Below are 20126 nucleotides of genomic sequence, written 5' to 3'. Positions count from 1 at the left end.
TTATATACTCTTAATTATATCATCAATCGAATTACAAGTAAGAGAAAAACAATCTCTGTGTACTCTGTAATTTACAGAACTGAGAGTGTTTGACAATTGATCTGACAGCCTGGGACTTCTGCTTTCCGAATTAGTCAAAGGAACATGAAGGGATGCTTAGAGTTCCTGAATTTTTAAAATAAAATACTTGTATTATTATTAAGGTTCAAAATTTAAATCCTTTCCTTTTTTTTTTTTTTTTTTTTACAGAGTAGCTTCCATAAAAGTTGTGTGATTTCTTCTAGCCTTAGGAGTGTAATTTTTTTCTGACTCTCATTTAGTCCTGAACACCCATATTCCTATTCAAGAGGAATAAACGCTATTTAAAAAACCACACACATGACAGTCACTTCTACAGGTTAATGATTTTAATGTAGTTACATTGAGTCTGGAATTAGCAACTCTTTGTCAGGGAGCTACAGTGCTGTACGTGAATTCAGAGCAAGTCAGAAGAGAAAAGAAATGCAACTGCATGTAGATAAATTTGCACAAGAAGTTTGAGGGAGGAGATAGCTAATTGTTTTCAAATCGTGACAGGATTGCAGAGTGAACATTCTTTTCTTTAAAAAAATCTGATTAGTAAGGGCTATAAATCAGCTTTATTCTTCAGAAGGAAGAAGGCAGCTCCATGCATGCCTCTAACCAGTTTGGGCAACTGGCAGAGCAATGAGTTAGTAAAGCAGTTCCTCTGGGGTTGTAAATTGAAGTCAGTGGAACTATGACAGTTCATACTGGTGGACAATGTACCACCTCGAAGATTGCTGATCCCACGTTATGCATCTTCCAAGTAGTCCTTGGAGGATCCTTAGGACTGCTGCAGTCTGCTTCTGCTTAGCTTGCAAGATCTGACAAGGATCACAGCTCAAGGTGGGAAGTTTGCTGGCATAAATAATATTGTCTATAACCTCCGTTTCCTGATTCAGCATTTTGGATGTGAGTAGTTTTATAAGGAGAGGACTTCTAAATGAGAGGACAGTGGTTTTTCAGGGGACAAAGGTATTCTGGGTTCTGGAAGAGGTGGGAGGTATAAGGCTGGGGAGAACCCAGCAGAATACGAGTTTGCCCATGTGATGTTGGAGGAGCCAGAAGATTCTGGAAGTTTTCTGTTTCTCACAGCTTCCTGGTGTTTGTGCATCAATTTATATGGTTTTGAATCTCATTTGAATCAAAATGAGTCTGGGGCCTTGAAGCAGCTAACAGACGGCTGGAGCAGAATCTATTTTTTCCCTTCGTGTGTTAAAAATGCCGCTGTGTTATGTGCTTAGCCCCGTCAGGACGCATACTCTTAAAAATCGTTGCTGGGAAGGCTTCCTGTGCATGACAGAAAGCTTTGCCAAATGCCTCTGGACCTCACCTCTACCTGAAAACGTCCCCCTTCAAAAGCCGAGGAGTTCTTACTGCTGTGTGCTCTGCAAAACCAGAGCAGCAGGGTTAAATTCCTGCAGCTACAACTGGGCTGTAATGCAGACACTTCACTGTCAATTAGTGCCCTTTGCAGTGTTTGGCCTTCTTTGCCTTGAAATAATTGCTGTTATCATAGATGCTTTATTGCCTTCATTATGGTTAACATTTAAATATCAATGAAATAGTATGCTACTAAGTCATCTGTGCTAGAGCTATCTGCTAGAGTTATCCCTGAAATTTGTGCTTAAGGAGTGTGTTAATTCAGCACTGACTTAGGATTCTTAGAAGGAGGCTTATAGGTTTGTTGATGAATTATGGGGAACCTTTGCTTATTTAGGGGCAAAACCTGAGCCACTCTCATCTGGTATCTTGTGAGTAGAAATACTGTGTGATTGGAATAATGCTTTGGCTGTTAAATTGTAATATTTTAAGAAATTTAAAAATATCTTTGAATCATCAAATCAGATAGTAAAGGCTGACCTTTCCGCATCCAGATGAAATATTGCACTGGGAGACAGGGATGTGTTCTCTACCCTCAGTTAGCACAGAAGGAAGCTTGCTGTCACGTCGTGTTCTGCCTGAATATAATCCATATCCTTTTGAAATCAGTAGAAAGTCTCCCTTAAATTCCTGTGGCTTCTGTTGACTCCTATAGTGCCATGCGTGAAGTATTCGAAGATAAGCTATGTATGTGATTTAATTTTTGTGAGCGACTTTGCATGCAGCTTTTATTTATCAGTGTATACTGAAAATCTTCCAACCGAGTGCATAGCTCATTTTTATGGAACAGGCAACGGAGGCAGAGGGTGAATTATATTTTTACGTTTACGGAAAAAAAGTGGTGATGCAATTAGAAATTCCATTTGTGAGCCCCGTTTGAACTTCCCAACATGCGTGTGCAAATGCAAATAGCGAATGAATATAGATATTGAGGGATAGGTGTGTTGGTGTATGTATGTATGCACCCTTACAGGAGGTTTTGTTCACTTTCTGAAATTGTTGTACATGCTTGTTTTGGCTACCTGTCCACAAAAGACTTTGATTTGCATCACTGGCTAAATGAGATACTCCTGCAGTAGCAATTGTATGATGGAGAGGTTCATTTTGCACCGTATAAACTGCCACAGTGGGACATTGGTGTTGTCATCATGATGTTAGCAGGAATTCTAAGGTAGAGCTTTTCAGTCCTACAGATGTCCACCGATAAGCATCGTGTTCACTTCCAGTGCTGAAGCCACAGTAAAGCAGTGGCATGCACAGACTGTGATGCACAGCTGACAAAATGACACGGCTGCCAGCTGTAAGAGCTTACTTTCAAGTTTACTTCTGAAGTTGACGGTGTTTCTCTCGTCGTCTTATCCAGTAAATTTGTAATAGACTGTGTCTGAGTCTTTGCATATTGAGAAATTGAATACACAAACTCCATAACTTTTTATACCCATCGATCCTAATACTTAGCAATGTGTTTCTTGTCCAATTTTTTCAAGAGGAAAGTTTTCCAGAGGATCTGGAATGAATACTATATATTATACTATAAGCCATGACGCACTAAGGCCTAGAACTCTTATCAGCCTAGTGTGTGAATGTGTGTGACTTGACTGTCACAGCTCTCTGGCAACAGATCTCACATGCAGATTCCAGACTTCCAAAACTTTGCTTTTACTGACATTAAGTCACTCTGCTCATACATTTGTAAAGGAAGGGTAGTTTTGCTCTGTTGGTGCAGTTTGCTGTCATGGGTATGTCAGCCCCCAAGCTGGCTCCAGATTGATAGTGCATCCATCTGGTGCAGTGCTGTGCTGAAATACCAGCTATGATCCTAATAACAAAGTGGTCATCTTCTGTCCTGCTGGGATGCAGTGCAGCAGCAGCACAAACACGCTGCTGATGATGTCAGAGCCCACTCACGCACCTCTCCCAAGCGTGCCTGCGCATAGCAGTGGTACTCTGCAACCTCCTGGCTTCGCCAGTGTCGTATGTGTCTGCCCATGTACCAGAAAAACAGTCTTAATAGGGTATAATCTAATTTAGCTTTTATCTGCTCATGTTGTAGATGATGGTTTTGCCAAGGGATTTCTAGGCAGAATTGTAAAAATATTTTTAAATTGGCTGATGACCAAGAGAGCTAGTTAATGTCTGTAAAGCTCTTCAAGAGCTTTTGTTTAAACGTCCTACATAAATACATAACATTGGAACAATTAAATAGCTCAGGGAAAAGAGTAATGTGCCTTTAGGTTGCTTCAGTGGCTATCTTCTCCAACACAAACACAAATGCACTATCTGCTGCCAAAGTGATCCTGTGGAGTGCTATGCTCCTTGTATAAAGCAGAGGTTGCTCCGTGCCGTAGTCCTATGGACACCACAGGTTTCCCATAGGCAGCTGCAGCCAGCAGCAGGGCCAGCCGCGCTGGGATGTGGAGTCATCACCGGCCCCATCAATTTTCATGACAAACTGGGCTACTGTATTTGCAGATTTGGTGCAGTTGCAACATGGCAATTATGCCCTGTTGGAGTGCTTTCCATTTCCTGTGCCATCTTGATAAACTTTATAGCTTCTAATTTGCTAGAGAGTCATTGATATAATTAGGAGCTACATAAATGGGAGCAGCACACTCAGCTGATGATAATCGAGTCAGTTCATTTTTCACAAGAAGCACTAAGGGGGTCCCTACCAGCAGCTGAGATCATTTTCTCTTTAAGCTCTACTTTGGTAGAGCAACAGAAATCCTTACATGCCCGGGTCATGACATGTTTTATTACGGTCCATTCCACTACCTGTATATTTGTTCGTACGGGCACACATCCGTCCAAGAGGGCAATTTGAGCTGGCCGGCTGTGTAAGGTGGCTGCATTAATGAGCCCGTGAGAATCAACAGCTCTCCTGGAGCGCTGAGAGTGCAAAGATTTCATACTGCTGGGCGTGAGTGCAAAGTTCCTCCACTCAACTTGTACCAGGTTTTCAAACAAAGCAAACGGATGCATTCTAGTACTCAATAAAAACTCATCTCCTGTACTCCTTGGTACTCATGTGTGGTAAATAGTAATCTTCATCCGTTCTTACGCAGCTGTTGGTTACTTTGCCCTAACAATGTCTTTCATAGGTCACAGATTGTCTGAGGTATTGGTCAGCATGTCTTACTGCTCGCAGCCTGACAGATCTAGTACCAAGAGTTTTAGCGGTGTTTCTGTAAACAGTATGTTGCTGAAAAAATGTAAATAATTGACCAATTATTCTCTTTTCTCTTTTTTTTTCCCCTCCTAACAGTACTCTCAACAATAACAACATCACCCGCATCCCTGTTACCAGTTTCAATCACATGCCAAAGATCAGGACTCTGTGAGTAGCATCTTCAATAATAATAATAGTGATAATAATAATAATGATGATTATGTAAGCCAACTCTTTAGATATTCGTCATCTTGCGATAATCTTATTTCAGTCTCTTCCCGATGTGAACAATTCCCCCAGCTCCTGCGGAAAGTGACTGAACAAGCCTTCCCCTGTGAGGGCTGGATTTCAGCCCACGGGTGGGGACCAGCTCAGAGGGGGCCCATGGCCAGGCAGGGTGGGCTGGGCAGGGCTGGAGACCCACACTGCTGTGGTGTCGCTGGGGCAGGGGCTGCGCACCCCGGGCTGGGCCGGGCTGGGGGGGCCGAGCAGGGCTGTGAATCCTGACAGTGATGGACTTAGCCAGGATTGAGTAAGATTCAGATTTGATTTTGAATTTACTAGGAACTGAAACTGGATTTTTTTTTTTCCCATGGGAAGAATCTATAATGTGGAAAGTGTGTTCCAAGCTGAAACGTCATCAAAATTGTGAAAACTGCTCAGATGGATCAAATTATTTAATTTTGTTAATATCCTGGGTTTAAATCCTATTTCTTCTTTTCAAATTCAGAATACTAATTTATGAAACAAGAAATTTTTTAAAGAACTTGAAAAAAGCTGCCTTTCCTGATACTTTCTGAAACAAAATGTCACTCATTATGATGCATTTTTTATAAAAGCTTCTCTTAGGTCAAATCCATTTTTCTATAGCTGGGCACCATTCCACTGGAAAAGCTCTGATCAGCTTCAGTGGACCAAAATACAAAGATTGTGAAATTAGATGATATGCATTTGTATAATTTAGCCATAGCCTATAAAAAACATTTTTTTTAAGCAAATTATTTCTTTGAATTCCTGTAGGGAATACACAACTTGAGGAAAAGTCATGTTTAAACAAAGTCTCTCTGTTTTTTCCTCCAAAATCTCAAACTCAACCAAGATGTATTTAGTCCTAAAAGCAAAGAAAAGGAAATAGTCAGTAACAAATTTTATAAGGCAATGAAAAAATTAAATCCTTCAAGAATGCTACGTATGCATGTGTAAACTCAAATGAAATAAGTTAAAAGAACTGAAGAAAAATGGCTCTTACTTATGTCAGTCTATGTAAGATAACTTCTTATTTAAATTTACATTCTTCATTAAATTGTGACGTTCATGGATCTTAATGTAAGTAATTACATCGAAATTAGATGTTTGTCTTGTAGAAGAGAATGGATAAAGAAGATGAAGGTACAGTTAAGGGTCCTGGAGTTTTGCCTTTTCTCATTCGGTCACAGTGGTCCAGAAAATTTGCGTGTCTTTTTCAGATTAGTCAGTCTTGTCTGTTACAGAGCTCAATGCCTTCTGCCATTTTCCTTTCAGTTTAATTTCGGAGATGGCTTTGTATATAGCTCCCTGGAGACTCACACTGACTAATCCCCCTCTCCTGTAATTAAGGAAAAAAAAAAAGAAAAAAAAAAAGGAAGGAAGTCATAAATAGGATTTATAAAGGGAAGCTTTTATATTGAATTCTGAGAGCCACGTTTTATAGAACATGAATGCTGACCCACTCTAAAAGGATTTGCTGGAAATTTAATTTAAGGTCTATGGCTAAAAGGGCACCTTTGCAAACTTGCATTTGTATTCATTCACCTCGTGTTCTGCGAAGGTAGTTTCATCCGTATCAAGAGGCATGTTTCAGTCTCCAAAGACTGCCAAATAACACGCAGTACCATTCTTAGCAGTTCAATACAGGGATTAAAAAATCCTACACAGGCAGGTGGAAATACAGTAAAATGGTTTCGTTTTCTGTATTCCTTCCATCTGTTTCAACAGAGGCAGAAAAGTAATCAAAATAGCAATTAATATAAGATAAATATGGGAATCAAATAGCATTTCATGATTTCTTCTGCAGCCTCTTCCTATTAAAAATTCTTCCTCTATTTCCAGGTGTTCTTAGCACTTTTCTCAATTAATACTTCATTAATTATAGTAATTAGTTAAACACGTTTGCATAGCTACGTATTACTTAATATTTTTCTGAATATCTTCAGTTCAAAATTTAGGCTGTTGCTATTTTGATTTAGCCAATTTTTGTGTAAATGGCTACTAATACCCTAACAGCTGACGTACACCTGAGCATATGTAAAACTGATCAGTTTCTGTTCACCTATGTGAAATATTTATATAAAGATATTATTTGGAGGGAAATGTTAATACTCTCTCTAGTTTCTTGACCTTTCCCCTCTCATGCAAACTGTTTATTGAGGTTGTATATTAGTGCAGGAGAAACAGGTTACCAAGTGAAATAAAGCTCAAGAAAAAGGTCTCTGAAGAATAACGGCCGAATAAGATCTACTTTTTAAACTGCGAGAGGGGAGACCTCAATTAGATACAAGGAAGAAATTTTTTACACTGAGGGTGGTGAGGCACTGGAGCAGGTTGCCCAGAGAAGCTGTGGCTGCCCCATCCCTGGAAGTGTTCAAGGCCAGATTGGATGAGGCTTTGAGCAACCTGGTGTAGTGGAAGGTGTCCCTGCCCATGGCAGGGGGGTTGAACTAGATGATCTTTTAGGTCCCTTCCAACCCAAACCATTCTATGATTCTACTATTTAATCTCTTGGTTGTTGATGCAAATTCAGTCCAAATGGATCATGAATGCTGTTTGGTGACTCTACTGTTTCTTTAAAGATTATTATCAGTTTATACGCCTTCCCAAATAGCTTCACACTTAGATGTGTTTTTTCTTAGAAGCTCTTGTAGGGAATCCCTGGTCTGAGTGTTACTTGGGTAGGGACAAGCCCTTTTTCCTATCCAGCTGATGCCTAGTGTGGTGTGGATAGGCCTTTCCCTGTGTGTCTCGTTCACATGCTGGTGACATCCATTAGCAGGACATTGGGGCTGTTTGTGCTGCAGCTGCATCTGCTGTGATAGTTCTGTGAATAAATAGCTCTTTCTTCATGTCTCTCAAAACAGTCTGCTCGTTTAAGAAGAACAGAGAAGGAAAAATAAAGAGCATATTGAACTTGAACATGACCTTGGGGTGGGAGGGGAAAAAAGTGTTAGTAAGATTTGAAGCACTTAAAGAATTCTTTAAAAAAATCACCTCTTCCGTGCTAACCTTTTTTATTTAACTGTCTCTTCTGTTGCTAAGTTTCATTGATCTTTTAGCCTTGATTGGAAGTGACAGGAATTAGTTTTTATTGATCTGCTTGCCTTTGCTTGAAACAGCTTTATTTATGTTAAAGCACATCCCCCATACCTATTTGCTTAATGGTAAGTGTCCTGTTGTCTCTGCATGTGTGACTGCTGAGATAGGCGATTGCATAATTTCTTTTAATTTTTTTATTTAAGGGTGAACTGAGAATGTACCAAATCACTTCAGTGCTTTTCATGTTCACAGGGAATTAGTGTATTATGCTTTCGAAGTACTGTGAAAAGTCTTTTTGTGGCTGTATTCATCAATACAATTATCAAAAATACATTCTAATAGGCTGTTTTGTTAAGCTTAATAGGCTTTCTAAATGGTCTTGTCTGAAAAGCAAACTGTAGAACATCCATGCAAAAAACTTGAGCAAACAAGTGAGGGCTCTGCTGAGGCAGGTGAGCTGGAGAAGAGGTGACAGTTCACACCACTAAAATGGGAAAACCCAGAAACCAGCTATACAAATTTAGTGAGGGGAAAAAAAAAAACAACTCAGACTGAAAAGCTCTCCCTTTTTGTGAAATTGCAGTTTTATTGCTTCTGGCTGCCTACATCCATACGGGGCATGCAGGGAATGGCATGGAATGAGCTCTGTTTCAGTTCCTGAAGGAAGATGGTTCTGAATATCATTGTTGACTGCTGTGGTGGGAAGGGGATAATGCTTTGAGGATTTAAATGAACTACTTACTAAGTTAGAGCAAAGTCTTACTTAGGATGATTTCTGGCTAGATGATATTTGTTCTCTTTTCTTTGTATTTGTTCTTTCAATCAACAGATTAATGGTTCATAATAACAAAACATTTTACTAGAAATCTAACTTACTGCAGTGTCAATTAAATAGCTTCATAATCCCTAAAAGCAAGGTCTTCGAGCCATCCTTCTGAAACAATTACGTTTTACAGGGCTCCCAGGAGACTAGCATCTTCCATTCCTACAGGATGAACTCTCAGTTCCAGATTTGTGGTCTTTTTCTGTGACTGCCCAGCCCAGACATACAAATCTGGGACTGTCAGCCCGGGCGCCACTGCTGACCTGCACTGCTGCTGTGCACTGTGAGGATCTCACAGACAGGCAATTAATTTCCTTGGTGGATGGACAAGGCTAAATCCTGTGCGCACCAATTGTGTGGGGTTTTTTTTTAATGTAATGCCTGTAATATTAGTGAATAATGCTGTGTCTAACCATTTCTGACAGGATTTTCAATCTGTGTTATCATTTCAGCTTTGTTATAGCACTGCAAATGTATGACTCATTACAAGGAATGAAATAATTAATGTCCTGGGCTTTTGTTTTGACCTAAAGTTTGGTAGCTATTAAAATTACCAGATTCGCTCCCTGAATGCATCATCATTTTGCAGACAACGTGATAATGCTTCTGCAAGTCTCTAGTGCCAGGCATGAAGCAGGCTGGGAAGGGAGCTGTGTGGCTAGATCTTCCATTGCAAAGAATGGCCCTGGCACTACTGTGTGGCATGACCCTGCCATGGTCCCCTTCTTCATCATGAGTTGAAAATTCTTGTCTAGAACCTGCATATTCATGTTAAATTGCCGCAGTAAAAAGAGCTTTGGTGAATTTGTACAGGCAACACAGGAACGTACATCAATAACCTCTGGTGTGTAAGGTCTGTCTCTCTCTCTTTTCTTCTCCCAAAGGAGAGAGAAGAAGGAAGAATCACCTGTCATCCTGTTTTAAAGCCTGGTCATCGTGTTTATACAAGCCATCCTTTGAATTCATTCAAAGATATCATATTCATACAGTTATTTCTGATACGAAATCACAGGCAAAGTGATAATCTGGAGAAATCTTAAGTTCCCTATGTTCTTTTCTCTAGAACGGCTGGCTCATGGTTAACTGTAGGATGGGTGATTATTTAACTTCATTCTTCCAAGACATTATAAATAATAGCACTAATTCAATGTGGACGTTTGTGTATTATATGGCAGACAGTCAAGACCTGACTCAGCTGTAAGCAATAACCTGCAATGATCCTACTTAAATGGTAGTGAAGAGCCAGGCACACTTGCACTTGTTTGCTCTGGTTTGTGTCTTCTGTTTAAAACACTACTGACAACTTTAGGGTCCTTCTGTCTTTTGCAGGCGGCTTCACTCCAACTTCCTGCACTGCGACTGCCACCTGGCTTGGCTGTCGGACTGGCTGCGGCAGCGGCGCACCATCGGGCAGTTCACCTTCTGCTTGGCACCTGTCAACCTGCGGGGCTTTCTCGTGGCAGAGGTTCAGAAGAAGGACTTTGTCTGCTCTGGTAATGATGCCAGTTATTCATTTCTTTATCAGCTGATGGGTTTATATTGATATTCACGTAAAAACAGTGAGTGGAAAATTATTGTGGTGTGTTTGAATGCCGTCCTGTAGCAGCCCTGTTTGTTTTTATCATTGATAAACTGTGTGTTAGTATGTCAAATTGTTAATTTTTTCAGCTTTGTAAGAATTACTGGATTCCAGTTAATAGTTCAATTCTCAAATTATTTTTTCTACTTCAGCATTGACAATGATATCAATATAAGAAATCAGTTAAGTGTGGATAATTTGGTATTTCTCGAGGGAAGAGCTCTACAGCTGACTGGAGTACAAAAGAAAGGAAATAGAAAATGCTAATCTGAGCCTGTTGATAAATGGACTACAGAACAGGAGGAGCAGATTTTATCCCAGGGATTGAAACAGGATTCTTAGGGAGCCAATGCATTTCACTGTTCTGCAAGTTTCCACGCTGATAAATGAGGCTCATGATACATGGCCAACTCACAAACCTCATGCCTGTATGTTGTGCCTGTTCATCAAGTCTCTGCAAATGCACTTGTCTCTTTTGTGATAGAAATGCATTTTCTTAAAAGAAGAACAAGAAAGGAAAAAAAGAGACAGAGAAAAAGAAAAAAAGGAAAAAAAAAGAAAAAAGTAATTTTGGAATTTGGCTGAAAGGAAGAGATCTGGCAGAGGAGAGGCAGGACAGTGTGTATGCTGTGAAAAAAAAAGGCAGATACCAGACACAAGTTTGGAGATAGTTTTGCAGGCCGAATGGTAAGTGACACAGGTTGCTCGTTATGAAGCGGATATGAGTCCTAATCTTGATAGACTGTGAGTGTCGTGGTATTGTGTTCCTCGTCCCTCACAGCCTGTGAGCCCTAAAACTTTATCTTCTTGGTACGTTGGTTGACTGTACCCAAATACAGTACAAGTGCTCGTGCTAGACATGTTTTCACGAATGGCCTTTTCTCTATGGTTTCATTTACATGTGACAAAGAAAGAAATGGTTGTACTTAGAGAATAAGGGTTTGATCCCTTTAACTATATCATGGATGGTAAATTAATGCCCAGCCCTAGAGGTGTGTGGAGCATATAGAAAAGGAAGTTGTGCACCAGTGATTTTTGGGACATGATTTTCAAGAGTGCTGAGCAGCTTCTATGCAACTGCGGAGATTTGAGGATGCCCGGAATATCTGATAAATGGCATCAAAAGTTTTACTAAAAGAAAAGTTTAGAAACCTAACAGTCTTGGGAGAGGAAGGATAAAAGAAATGGATAAATGAGATAAGCTATTAGCAGAATCTAATTTTACCACAGATGTAACCACAGCATTTCTTTCTTGTGAAATGAAGTTTCAGATGGGGCATGAGTGTAGCTATTTGGATTTATGATAGTGAAGTGAAGGAAAAAGAGCTGTTCAAATCAAGAGAGGAGATAATAATTACTGAATGAGAAATGTGACATGGACAGAACTCATCTAAACAGAGTTTTCTGTGCAGACTGTTACTTCCAAAAGAGCAAAAGTTTTTAACAGTTGGCTATTGGACCAAGAACGTACAAAAGAACTCTCAAGCTTGGCCTGGTTTTTATTAAAACATAATTTAATAAAAATTAAAGGAAAGAAGCTTCCAGTGAGACAGTCCATCAACTGTATCCCCTAGCCCTCGTTTGGGAAATGAAATATACTGAAAAAGAAATTTAGCAGAGGATTTAGCAGAGAGCTCAGCCTAGTACGTGCTAGTTCCACAAAAACCTACATGAAGAGCTAGTTTAAAGAGGATATAAATCTTCCCTGCTCCTTATTACAGTTCTTATTCCTGATTTTACAGCGTAATTTGTTCATGTTTGATTATGAAGTCAAACTAGGACAGGAGGTGAATAGTGAACTGAACTTGTCCCTCTACAAGGGGATTTTATACCATTTAAGCTTATATGAATCACTGTAACTAGCCTCAAGCTGGCAGTGAAAGTTGCCTTTGCATCACAGTTATGAAAAGCTGAAATACAATGTAGTGAACTACTCTGTTTAAGTATAGGTTCAGCATTTCAAGCGCTTGTGTTTTTATGGCAGTGGGAATATCATCATAGCAAAAGAAAACCCAGCTTTTCCTCCACTGTAAAACGGGCCTCATCAGAGCACTCCGGTTCAAAACTTGTGCTGTTGCATGCTTCAAAGCAGAAAGAAGAGAATCAAATAATTTGGGAAAAGAAAAACATCCTTGAAAAACTAACCTCTGGTTATTTTTTAAAATCTATGCAAAAATAATTTTGTGACAAATGTTCCTTTGGAAACAGATTTTGAATGCTGCATACCGAGGAATAGCATCAGTTGGAAAAGAAAAAATGAAACACTGGTAGACAAGTGCCATAACTAGAACCCAAATGACTTGATTCCATCCAGACACTGTGCTACAACTCCTGTACAGTGATGCTTATAAACATTAGGTGCAAAGTCTCTCGAGATAATGTTGCTGAAGTCAAAGTTATGTGCAGATATATCTGTGTAAACTGAGTCATACCTGTGTAAACCGAGAGTCAGTCTTTCAAAAATCTTGTTCAGCTTGTGCACACAGATTTTAAAAATGCTAATTCAAATGGCACTTGTAGGCAAATTGTGAGCAGTGGAAGAGCTATTCCAGGTTTCACTTGTTCATACTCATGAGCATTTGGCTCAGAACTGTAGGTAAATGTGTGGGATTAAATAGCGCACAGTTGCCGGGAGAAAGGCTTGCAAATATGTCTAATTGGGTTTGTGTTACTGACGGGGCAGAGAAAAGGTCGTTAGCAGAACTGAGCAGGGTTGGGACTAGATGGCCCCTCACTATGGGGGGAGAGCACTGAGTACTGCTGGCAGTACTGTCACCCACCAGAGCCTTCTGGCTGGCTTCTTCAGCAAGCTGTCCTCTCCTCGTGGGAAAGTCTCTCCTCCAGAGCCACCCCTGACAGAGCAGCCTTTCTGGGCCTTTGCCTTAAAGCCATCTGTTCCCACAGAAATCTCCAAGCAGACTCTTCCTCCTGCACAGCCGCTTGTTGAGCTCTAGGATGTGTTTGGTGAGACAGCCTGCTACAAGGCAGGGTGCTGGAGAAGGGGAAGTTGTGTGGTGCCAGAGGATAAGTGCCTCTGTTGGTGTGCTGCACGTAGCATGGTGGATTTCTCCTCTCTCCACCATAACCTTGCAATTCACTGCCATGTTGCTGCGACAAGAGAAACGGTACACTAAGCAAAGACTTAGTGTCAGTTGAAATACTACCTGCACTCTGATCCTTGGGAACTGCTTATTTTTATGTTCCCTTAGCTAGCAGAGAAGCATCTGGGGGTGCTGGCTTACACTCAGTACCTCTTCCTGCCTTCCAGTCTTTGCTTGGATCAAACCCAGCTTCCTTCCCGTATTCAGATGTTTCACTGTTGAACTGGCTTCTCTCTTTCTCACTCTGTCTCTCTAACCCCTCTGTCTGTCTCTCTCAAACACACACTCTCTCTCTCTGCCGATTTGTCTGTCTTTTGTCCTCCTCTGACCTCCTTAGGATAGTAATTTTATTTCATTTTCCTCTCATATAAGTTTTATTATGACTCTCTGATTTTTCTTCTACCTGCTCTTTACTTACTGAAGTTGAGATTAATCTACGTATTGATCAATTATGTCAAGTCATAATGTGTTTTCCCCCTTGCGTTAGTATGGCTGTAAAGCTTTGTAAACTGAAGCTGTGGGTTCATGAAGTGATACCATCAGCAGCACCTTGGTCTCTTCGGTGCTCTGTGCAGGATCCACTGAGTGACTCCCTTTGGATTTATTTTACAATAATGAATCGTTCTGCTTTTCCTAAGTAGATACATGACAAAATAAATATGTCTGAGCCACCTATCTAAGAACAAAGCGGATGCATTTGGGAGCGGTGTATCTCCTACTGTGATGTGCAGCATACTTCAGCCACCGCTGTCCTCAGATAGCTGCTGTCAGAGCAGCTCGCTCAGATGTCACCAGTACTCAGCTGGTTGCTTGCAGAGGAGACTATCCAGTAGACAAGCAGGCGGAGACTGTGGGTGGATTTCGGTGGGTGGTGGGAGGAAGTTGATCTTTCTCTTAAACTGTTGCTGCCAATTCTGAGGCAATACACTAGGGCTTTGTGTTGACTCTATCTGTGTTCATACAAAATTGTAGTTTTGACCAGTAGCTGGAGGTATTTTACAGAGGACGGTGTTTACAATGGAGTGTGAAAATTGGATGAGATTTCTTAGAATAGATCAGAGATCGATATTTCTAACAGTTACTGAATTCATGCTTTTCTCACGTAAGAAGCACAACATCTAGAATCTTGAAAGTAATTTGGAGCTGACTTGCCCTGTATGTCTTGCCATATGAATTTTAGGAAAGTTTAAGTGTAAAATATGTGATTTTAAAGTACTTTTCTAACATAGTTTTCTTTAATAATGAAACAAGCATTGTGGAGAAGGAAGTTGGATCCGTGCATTATTCTCTTTTTCATTCGGAACTATTTTCTCTGGTTCTTGATCCTTAGTTCCCATTTGTAGGATCTGCAAGAATCTGAAGAAAATCAGGATGCATAATTTGAATTAACGAAGTTAAAATTCAATCTGAAATTGATGCAAGAGAGCAATCATTACCAGAGCCAATTGTCGAGTGATTTCTGGCTAAGTAAAATGATAGCAATTTTAAGAAAATAGTGGATTGATCCAAATCTCAGTTTGAAGATCTAGAGTTTCTAATTCATATGGTGAGACTGCAGCTGAGGTATAATAAAGAGCAAAATATGTTAGCTTCCCGCTGCTTTATACAGACTGGAAACCCTAATGAGGAAGCAGATTTATTTGTTTAGGTGAGGTCAAACAGTCTTAAAATATAGCTGTTACTCTCTGGCCCAGGACCACAAAACTCAGTAGATTGTTTTGCTCCATTTTTCTCCTAATAACTTCATAGCATATTGTTGAAGAGAAAACCGACAATGAGTAACTAATAAAATAGCGCTCCTCAAGCTTAGTGCCTTAATGAGAACACTCAGAAGATGCCAAAGGAAAAGTGTGTGGGGAGAGGAAGTCCCCCCATCTGCTCCTATTTAAAAGACCCTGTGCAATAGTGTATCTGTACAACCAGCTGCAGGTCTGCTGCTTTGAACAAGGGACGTGAAGGTGATGCCGTCACGGAAGATTGGTGCTCCCTGGAAACTAAAGAGAGAGGAGGACTGTCGGCTATTGATGCAGATTTTGTTGGTGCTGGGCGGTAGCAATCGCTCCTGATGGAGCAGAGCGGCTTCTCTCCATGCAGTCCATCACAGTTCATGCAGAGAAGGGCTGCTAATGGCCCTGAGTTTTAATCATCACAGGAAGCTGGATAAACAAAGTGGGAGGAGGAGGCAGCCTTTTTCTGTGTGTGTGTGTGAGAACAGTCACTTTCTACTGTGCGAAACGTTGTCATTGTAGAGCTGTTTTATTGCTTTTAGAAGTGAGTTTAACCATTTCATCTGACTTTGACCTCTGTCCAAAACAGTGACCTGTGGGTCATATTAGACAAATAATATCTTTTTTCTCACTGTTGTTTCATGCTTTTTGTGACCATCAACAGACCCAATAAGTCCTCTTAATGGAGTCTGTGCAGGACTTTGTGTTGTATGACTTCTAAAACCTTTTGATAAAAATTGTGCTTTAGATTTGGTCTTAGAAACTTTTTGTGGAACTCTGATGGAATTTTTACCTCCTGTTGTAATTTACTACCCTAAACTAACATTGATATCCAGTCTAAAGAAACATTTCAATACTGTGCGTTTGTTAGTTGCTCCTCAAATGAAATCCTGTAGGAGATTTGGAGAGATACTAATCATCATTTATCAGATTTTTTTTGTTTTCTGTTTCCATTAGGTTTCTTATTACAAATTTAAATTTGCTCTAGCACTAGCAGTTATGTTGTTTCATACTGTAAGAATTTAGCTTGAATTGCTTCATATGTAAGATGCCATATAGGATGTTTTTTGTTTGAGGGACCATCTTGCAAATCTGAGGGATAAATATATGTTTATTAAGGTACTTGGTGGTACTTTGAAAACCAAAGCTGAAAATTTGCTTTAAATTACAGTAAACTTAGTTTTACTGTCTGAAAATGATGTCTTACCTTTTCAGTATAATCACCTTTGTTCTGGAATCCTCTTTTCCCCAAAGCAATGTGTGTAGCTCTTTAATGCTTATTTAATGATGGTGGGTTGGGGTATAATTATTCAGCCATTGACCTTTTGAACTGTTGCTGTAAGAATAATAATGTGATTAGCTTTTATGTTAATATCCAAAACCAGCGGCTTGTTTTATTGCTAGTATGCTGGTGGTATTTTGGTGTGCAATGGGAATGTGGTCTGTCCTGCCACGGATCGGTACCACAGCCGTGTTCGCAGAGAGCGGCGGCGTTAAATAGGAAGGGACAGGGTTGACTTGGAGTATGTGGCCAAGCTTTTGTAGGAAATCTGTAGGCTTTTTCTGTTCGATACATATGTGTGGTTGGCAACATGTTTAAGGATGCTCCATTCATAATAGTAATTAAAAAAAGCAGAGAGCTGCTTATAAAATGACTGCAGAATTCCAGAAATGAATAGGTGGCAAATACAAAGTTGCATACAGTCAGTATTAGATGCACGTGGATTTCTGCTTTATTGACAATGAAATTCAGCGTTGTTACACAGCTGCATCAAGCCCGCGGTGGGCGAACTGTGCCCCGCTGCCAGGCACCCACCCACTGCCCTCACTGCCCTCCTCGACAGCGCTGGGGAGAGAACAGGGTCTGCTCCAGCACCTCCTCCCTGCCCTGTTCTCTGGCTTTGCTGCTTGCAGGGCTGTTTCTCACGCTTGTTTCCTCACTTCCTTACCGCCTTTTTGCCCTCTCTCAAATGCGCTTCTGCAGAGGCACCGCCAGGCTCACAGCGCGGGGCTGCTGCGGAACCGGCCGGAACCGGCACAGGGCAGCGCCAGCCTCTCCTCACAGCGCGGGGCTGCTGCGGAACCGGCCGGAACCGGCACAGGGCAGCGCCAGCCTCTCCTCACAGCGCGGGGCTGCTGCGGAACCGGCCGTGCCCAGCCCCAGCCTCTCCTCACAGTGCCCCGTGGCCACCCTGCCGGCGCCTGGGCACAGGTGCCCATACCAAAACTGACGGGATCTCCTGGCTCGTTGAATTAATTCCTTGCAGGCAAGAGTGTTTGGATCAGAAGATCCATAAGAATTTTATTCTGTGAGTGACAGATACCGTAAGGAGCTTCAATGTACCGGAGGCAGCAGCCTCTGCCAGTCTCGAGAGGAAGGCAAGAAAGGTCACTGTGTCCCTGTGTTCCTTAGCGTGTCCTGAATGCCACAGAATTCCATCAAAGGAATTCCAAGGTGGCTCTGGGAAAGGGAAAATGCCTCGCTCCTCAGTCCTTGCCCGCTCATCTGGGAAAAAGCGTTTCCTGGCCGTTGGGCGAGCTTGCGACCAGGCTGGATCCCCGGGTGCCGTTATCGGGAGAAACGTCACGTTCTGCCTGACATCCTGGGAAGAGCTGTGTCAGTCCGTATCGCCTCTGCCGGAAGCGCATCCCTGAAGGGACAGCTTCAGTGCTGAGGCAGGGAAGTCCCATGCTAGCTGTGGCAGGACGCAGAGCGGGGAGGGCGGAAGCAAAGACAAACGCGCAATCGAACAAAATCAAGTCGTGTTTAAAACTCCTTTTCAAATACCAGCAAATCAATCCCCAGGGACTCAAAGCACAGCCTTAAACTATTCCTATCCCTTCCATAACTTTATCAAACTTCTTTGTGAAACAGCTCAGGTTCTTTAATGGATAACCAGCTTAGAAGGCCGTTCCAGAACTATACACCCTTCATAGGCTTACGATTGATCGTGACCGTTATCTATCATTTAACCTAGTACAGATGATATCCTTTCACTTAAATAATTTGTCTTCCTCTTCATTTTTGTGCTTGAATATATTTATAAGTTCACTGTGTTATTTCTGGACCTATTTTTAAATGTCACTTCATACGCACCTTCCGGCCCGCTGACACAAATTGTGGAATCAGCTTTAATGAGATTACTATGCATAGATGCCATTTGAATTGCAGAAGCACTACATCTTTTAAGACTTTCTCGTAGCATTATTTTTTTAGTCTTTACCCTGTGTTGGAAAAGCAAATAGTTTACAAACCCAGAGAATCAAATACACACTAACAGCCTTCCTTATGGTGCAGTAGTCAAAAAGTTAAGTTCTGGCTGCTTTTAGGAGAAAATGCCTGCGTTGGCAAGGCTGGAGAAACACGTTCAAAGAAAGACTCAGAGTGTGCATGAGGCATAGGAGATGTTCAAACTCTACCTCTTTAATCCCTCCTATGGAAGACTTAAATGGAATAAATTTCCATGAGAGAGCAAGAAATTTGTAATAGTTTTGCAAGGGCTTAATTCATCTCACAGTTTCTGTTTTATTAATCCTTCAGAAAAACAAATCTGCCTCTTAAACCTCAGTTGTTACAGGTGAGCCGCCTTCTTTGTTCTAACTTCCATTTTGTTTAGGAGTATTCCGTACAGTCTTGGCATTATTATTGTTAATTAAGTAACTGCAAAATTAGTGCTTTTGGCATAAGACAGTGCAAAATAAGGTCTGATATTCAGTAGTGTTGCTTTACTGATATATTTTGAAACATGCAAAGTAGGTTTATTATTTATATATTTTGAAACATGCATAGTAGAATAAAGTAGGCTTCATTCATTACACTAGAAATTCTTATCACTGCAGTTGGATATTTCCTTTTTTATTCCTCGATATTTGTTTGTAAACCGATTGGTGTTGACTTCACCTGCAGAACAATTGTGTTCATGTGCCATGAATTTTTAACAGATAAATTTACTGTTTGGGAATGTTCAGCAAAACAGTGAGCTTGAATCACATAACGAATATTTGTGACTACCAAATGTTTGCATACCATGAACTTGATGGTATTAACATCATCAATTAGGGACTCAGGTCACTAATCACAAATACTTAATGCTGTGCTCAGCAAAAAGCTGTTGAACGACCATGATGGAAATATTTGCATAAACCATTTGCTGCACATTCCTGTAGAATAAACACATTTGTCCAAATTTTTATCCATTAGTGGAATATTAGTGTAATATCAATCAGGAATGTTAACTTTGCAGATAGCCGGTTGTAATTGACTTGCCCATATCTCTCTGCAGGACTATGCACTCTCAAGTGTATTTTAATACTGGGATAAACACCAATCAGGAGCAATGCATCTGCTTGAGGTATCTCTCTGAGATAGTATTACTGGGAGCCTAGAGAAAACTATAGCTCATGTAGTAGTAATTGATTTCAGGCGTTGCAGCACTGTAAGAAGTTCCAATGGGTTATTTAATTACACCACAAAAGGTCATAATATATCCACAGATCTGAAGTACTTGTAGTGTTTTGTTTATTGATCAATAATTTCATGTCTTCTATACTTAAAATGATTTAAAGTCACCACAGATTTTTAACCAGTAAATCCTGTCAGATTTATCTTAAAATCCATTAACTTTTTTTTACAAATAACTAACATTTTGCTGGTGGAAAAGAGCTGCTGCAAAGGCAAATGGGTAGGTGAGTAGATAATAAAGCACACTACTTTGCGTGCTGTAATTGGGTGTCAGTGCAAATGAGATTTAGTTTATTTAGTCATTGCAAAATTTATTTTAAATGCCTGTGACATTTAAACTGCTCATTTGTACACTAGAACCATTCTATTCTAATTGTAATATCAGTCTATTTGCTGCTCTTAAAAGGCTAGAGGCCAATGAGATGCTTATTTGAGAAAAGCACTTAATTTCTCTGTAAACTGCTGGGTCCTAAGTTTCTCCCCTGTCTCTTCTCCCCCCCCAACTCGTAGTCTGAGACTGTAACCTAAAGTGGT

General features: G+C 40.6%; 1 protein-coding gene across 1 annotated transcript in view; it reads left to right on the top strand.

Moving 5' to 3' along the window:
* SLIT3 (slit guidance ligand 3) overlaps window positions 1-20126 on the top strand; it is a 526008-nt gene that overhangs the window by 312735 nt on the left and 193147 nt on the right. The window contains exons 7-8 of the mRNA XM_086621882.1: window positions 4709-4780; window positions 10053-10216. Of these exons, the coding sequence (XP_086478008.1) occupies window positions 4709-4780; window positions 10053-10216 (236 nt within the window). The remainder of the gene's footprint in view (window positions 1-4708; window positions 4781-10052; window positions 10217-20126) is intronic.

The sequence above is a fragment of the Tauraco erythrolophus genome, chromosome 16, assembly GCF_009769465.1.
Source record: "Tauraco erythrolophus isolate bTauEry1 chromosome 16, bTauEry1.pri, whole genome shotgun sequence".
Lineage (NCBI taxonomy): Eukaryota > Metazoa > Chordata > Aves > Musophagiformes > Musophagidae > Tauraco > Tauraco erythrolophus.
This window is presented reverse-complemented; position numbering and strand designations above follow the sequence as displayed.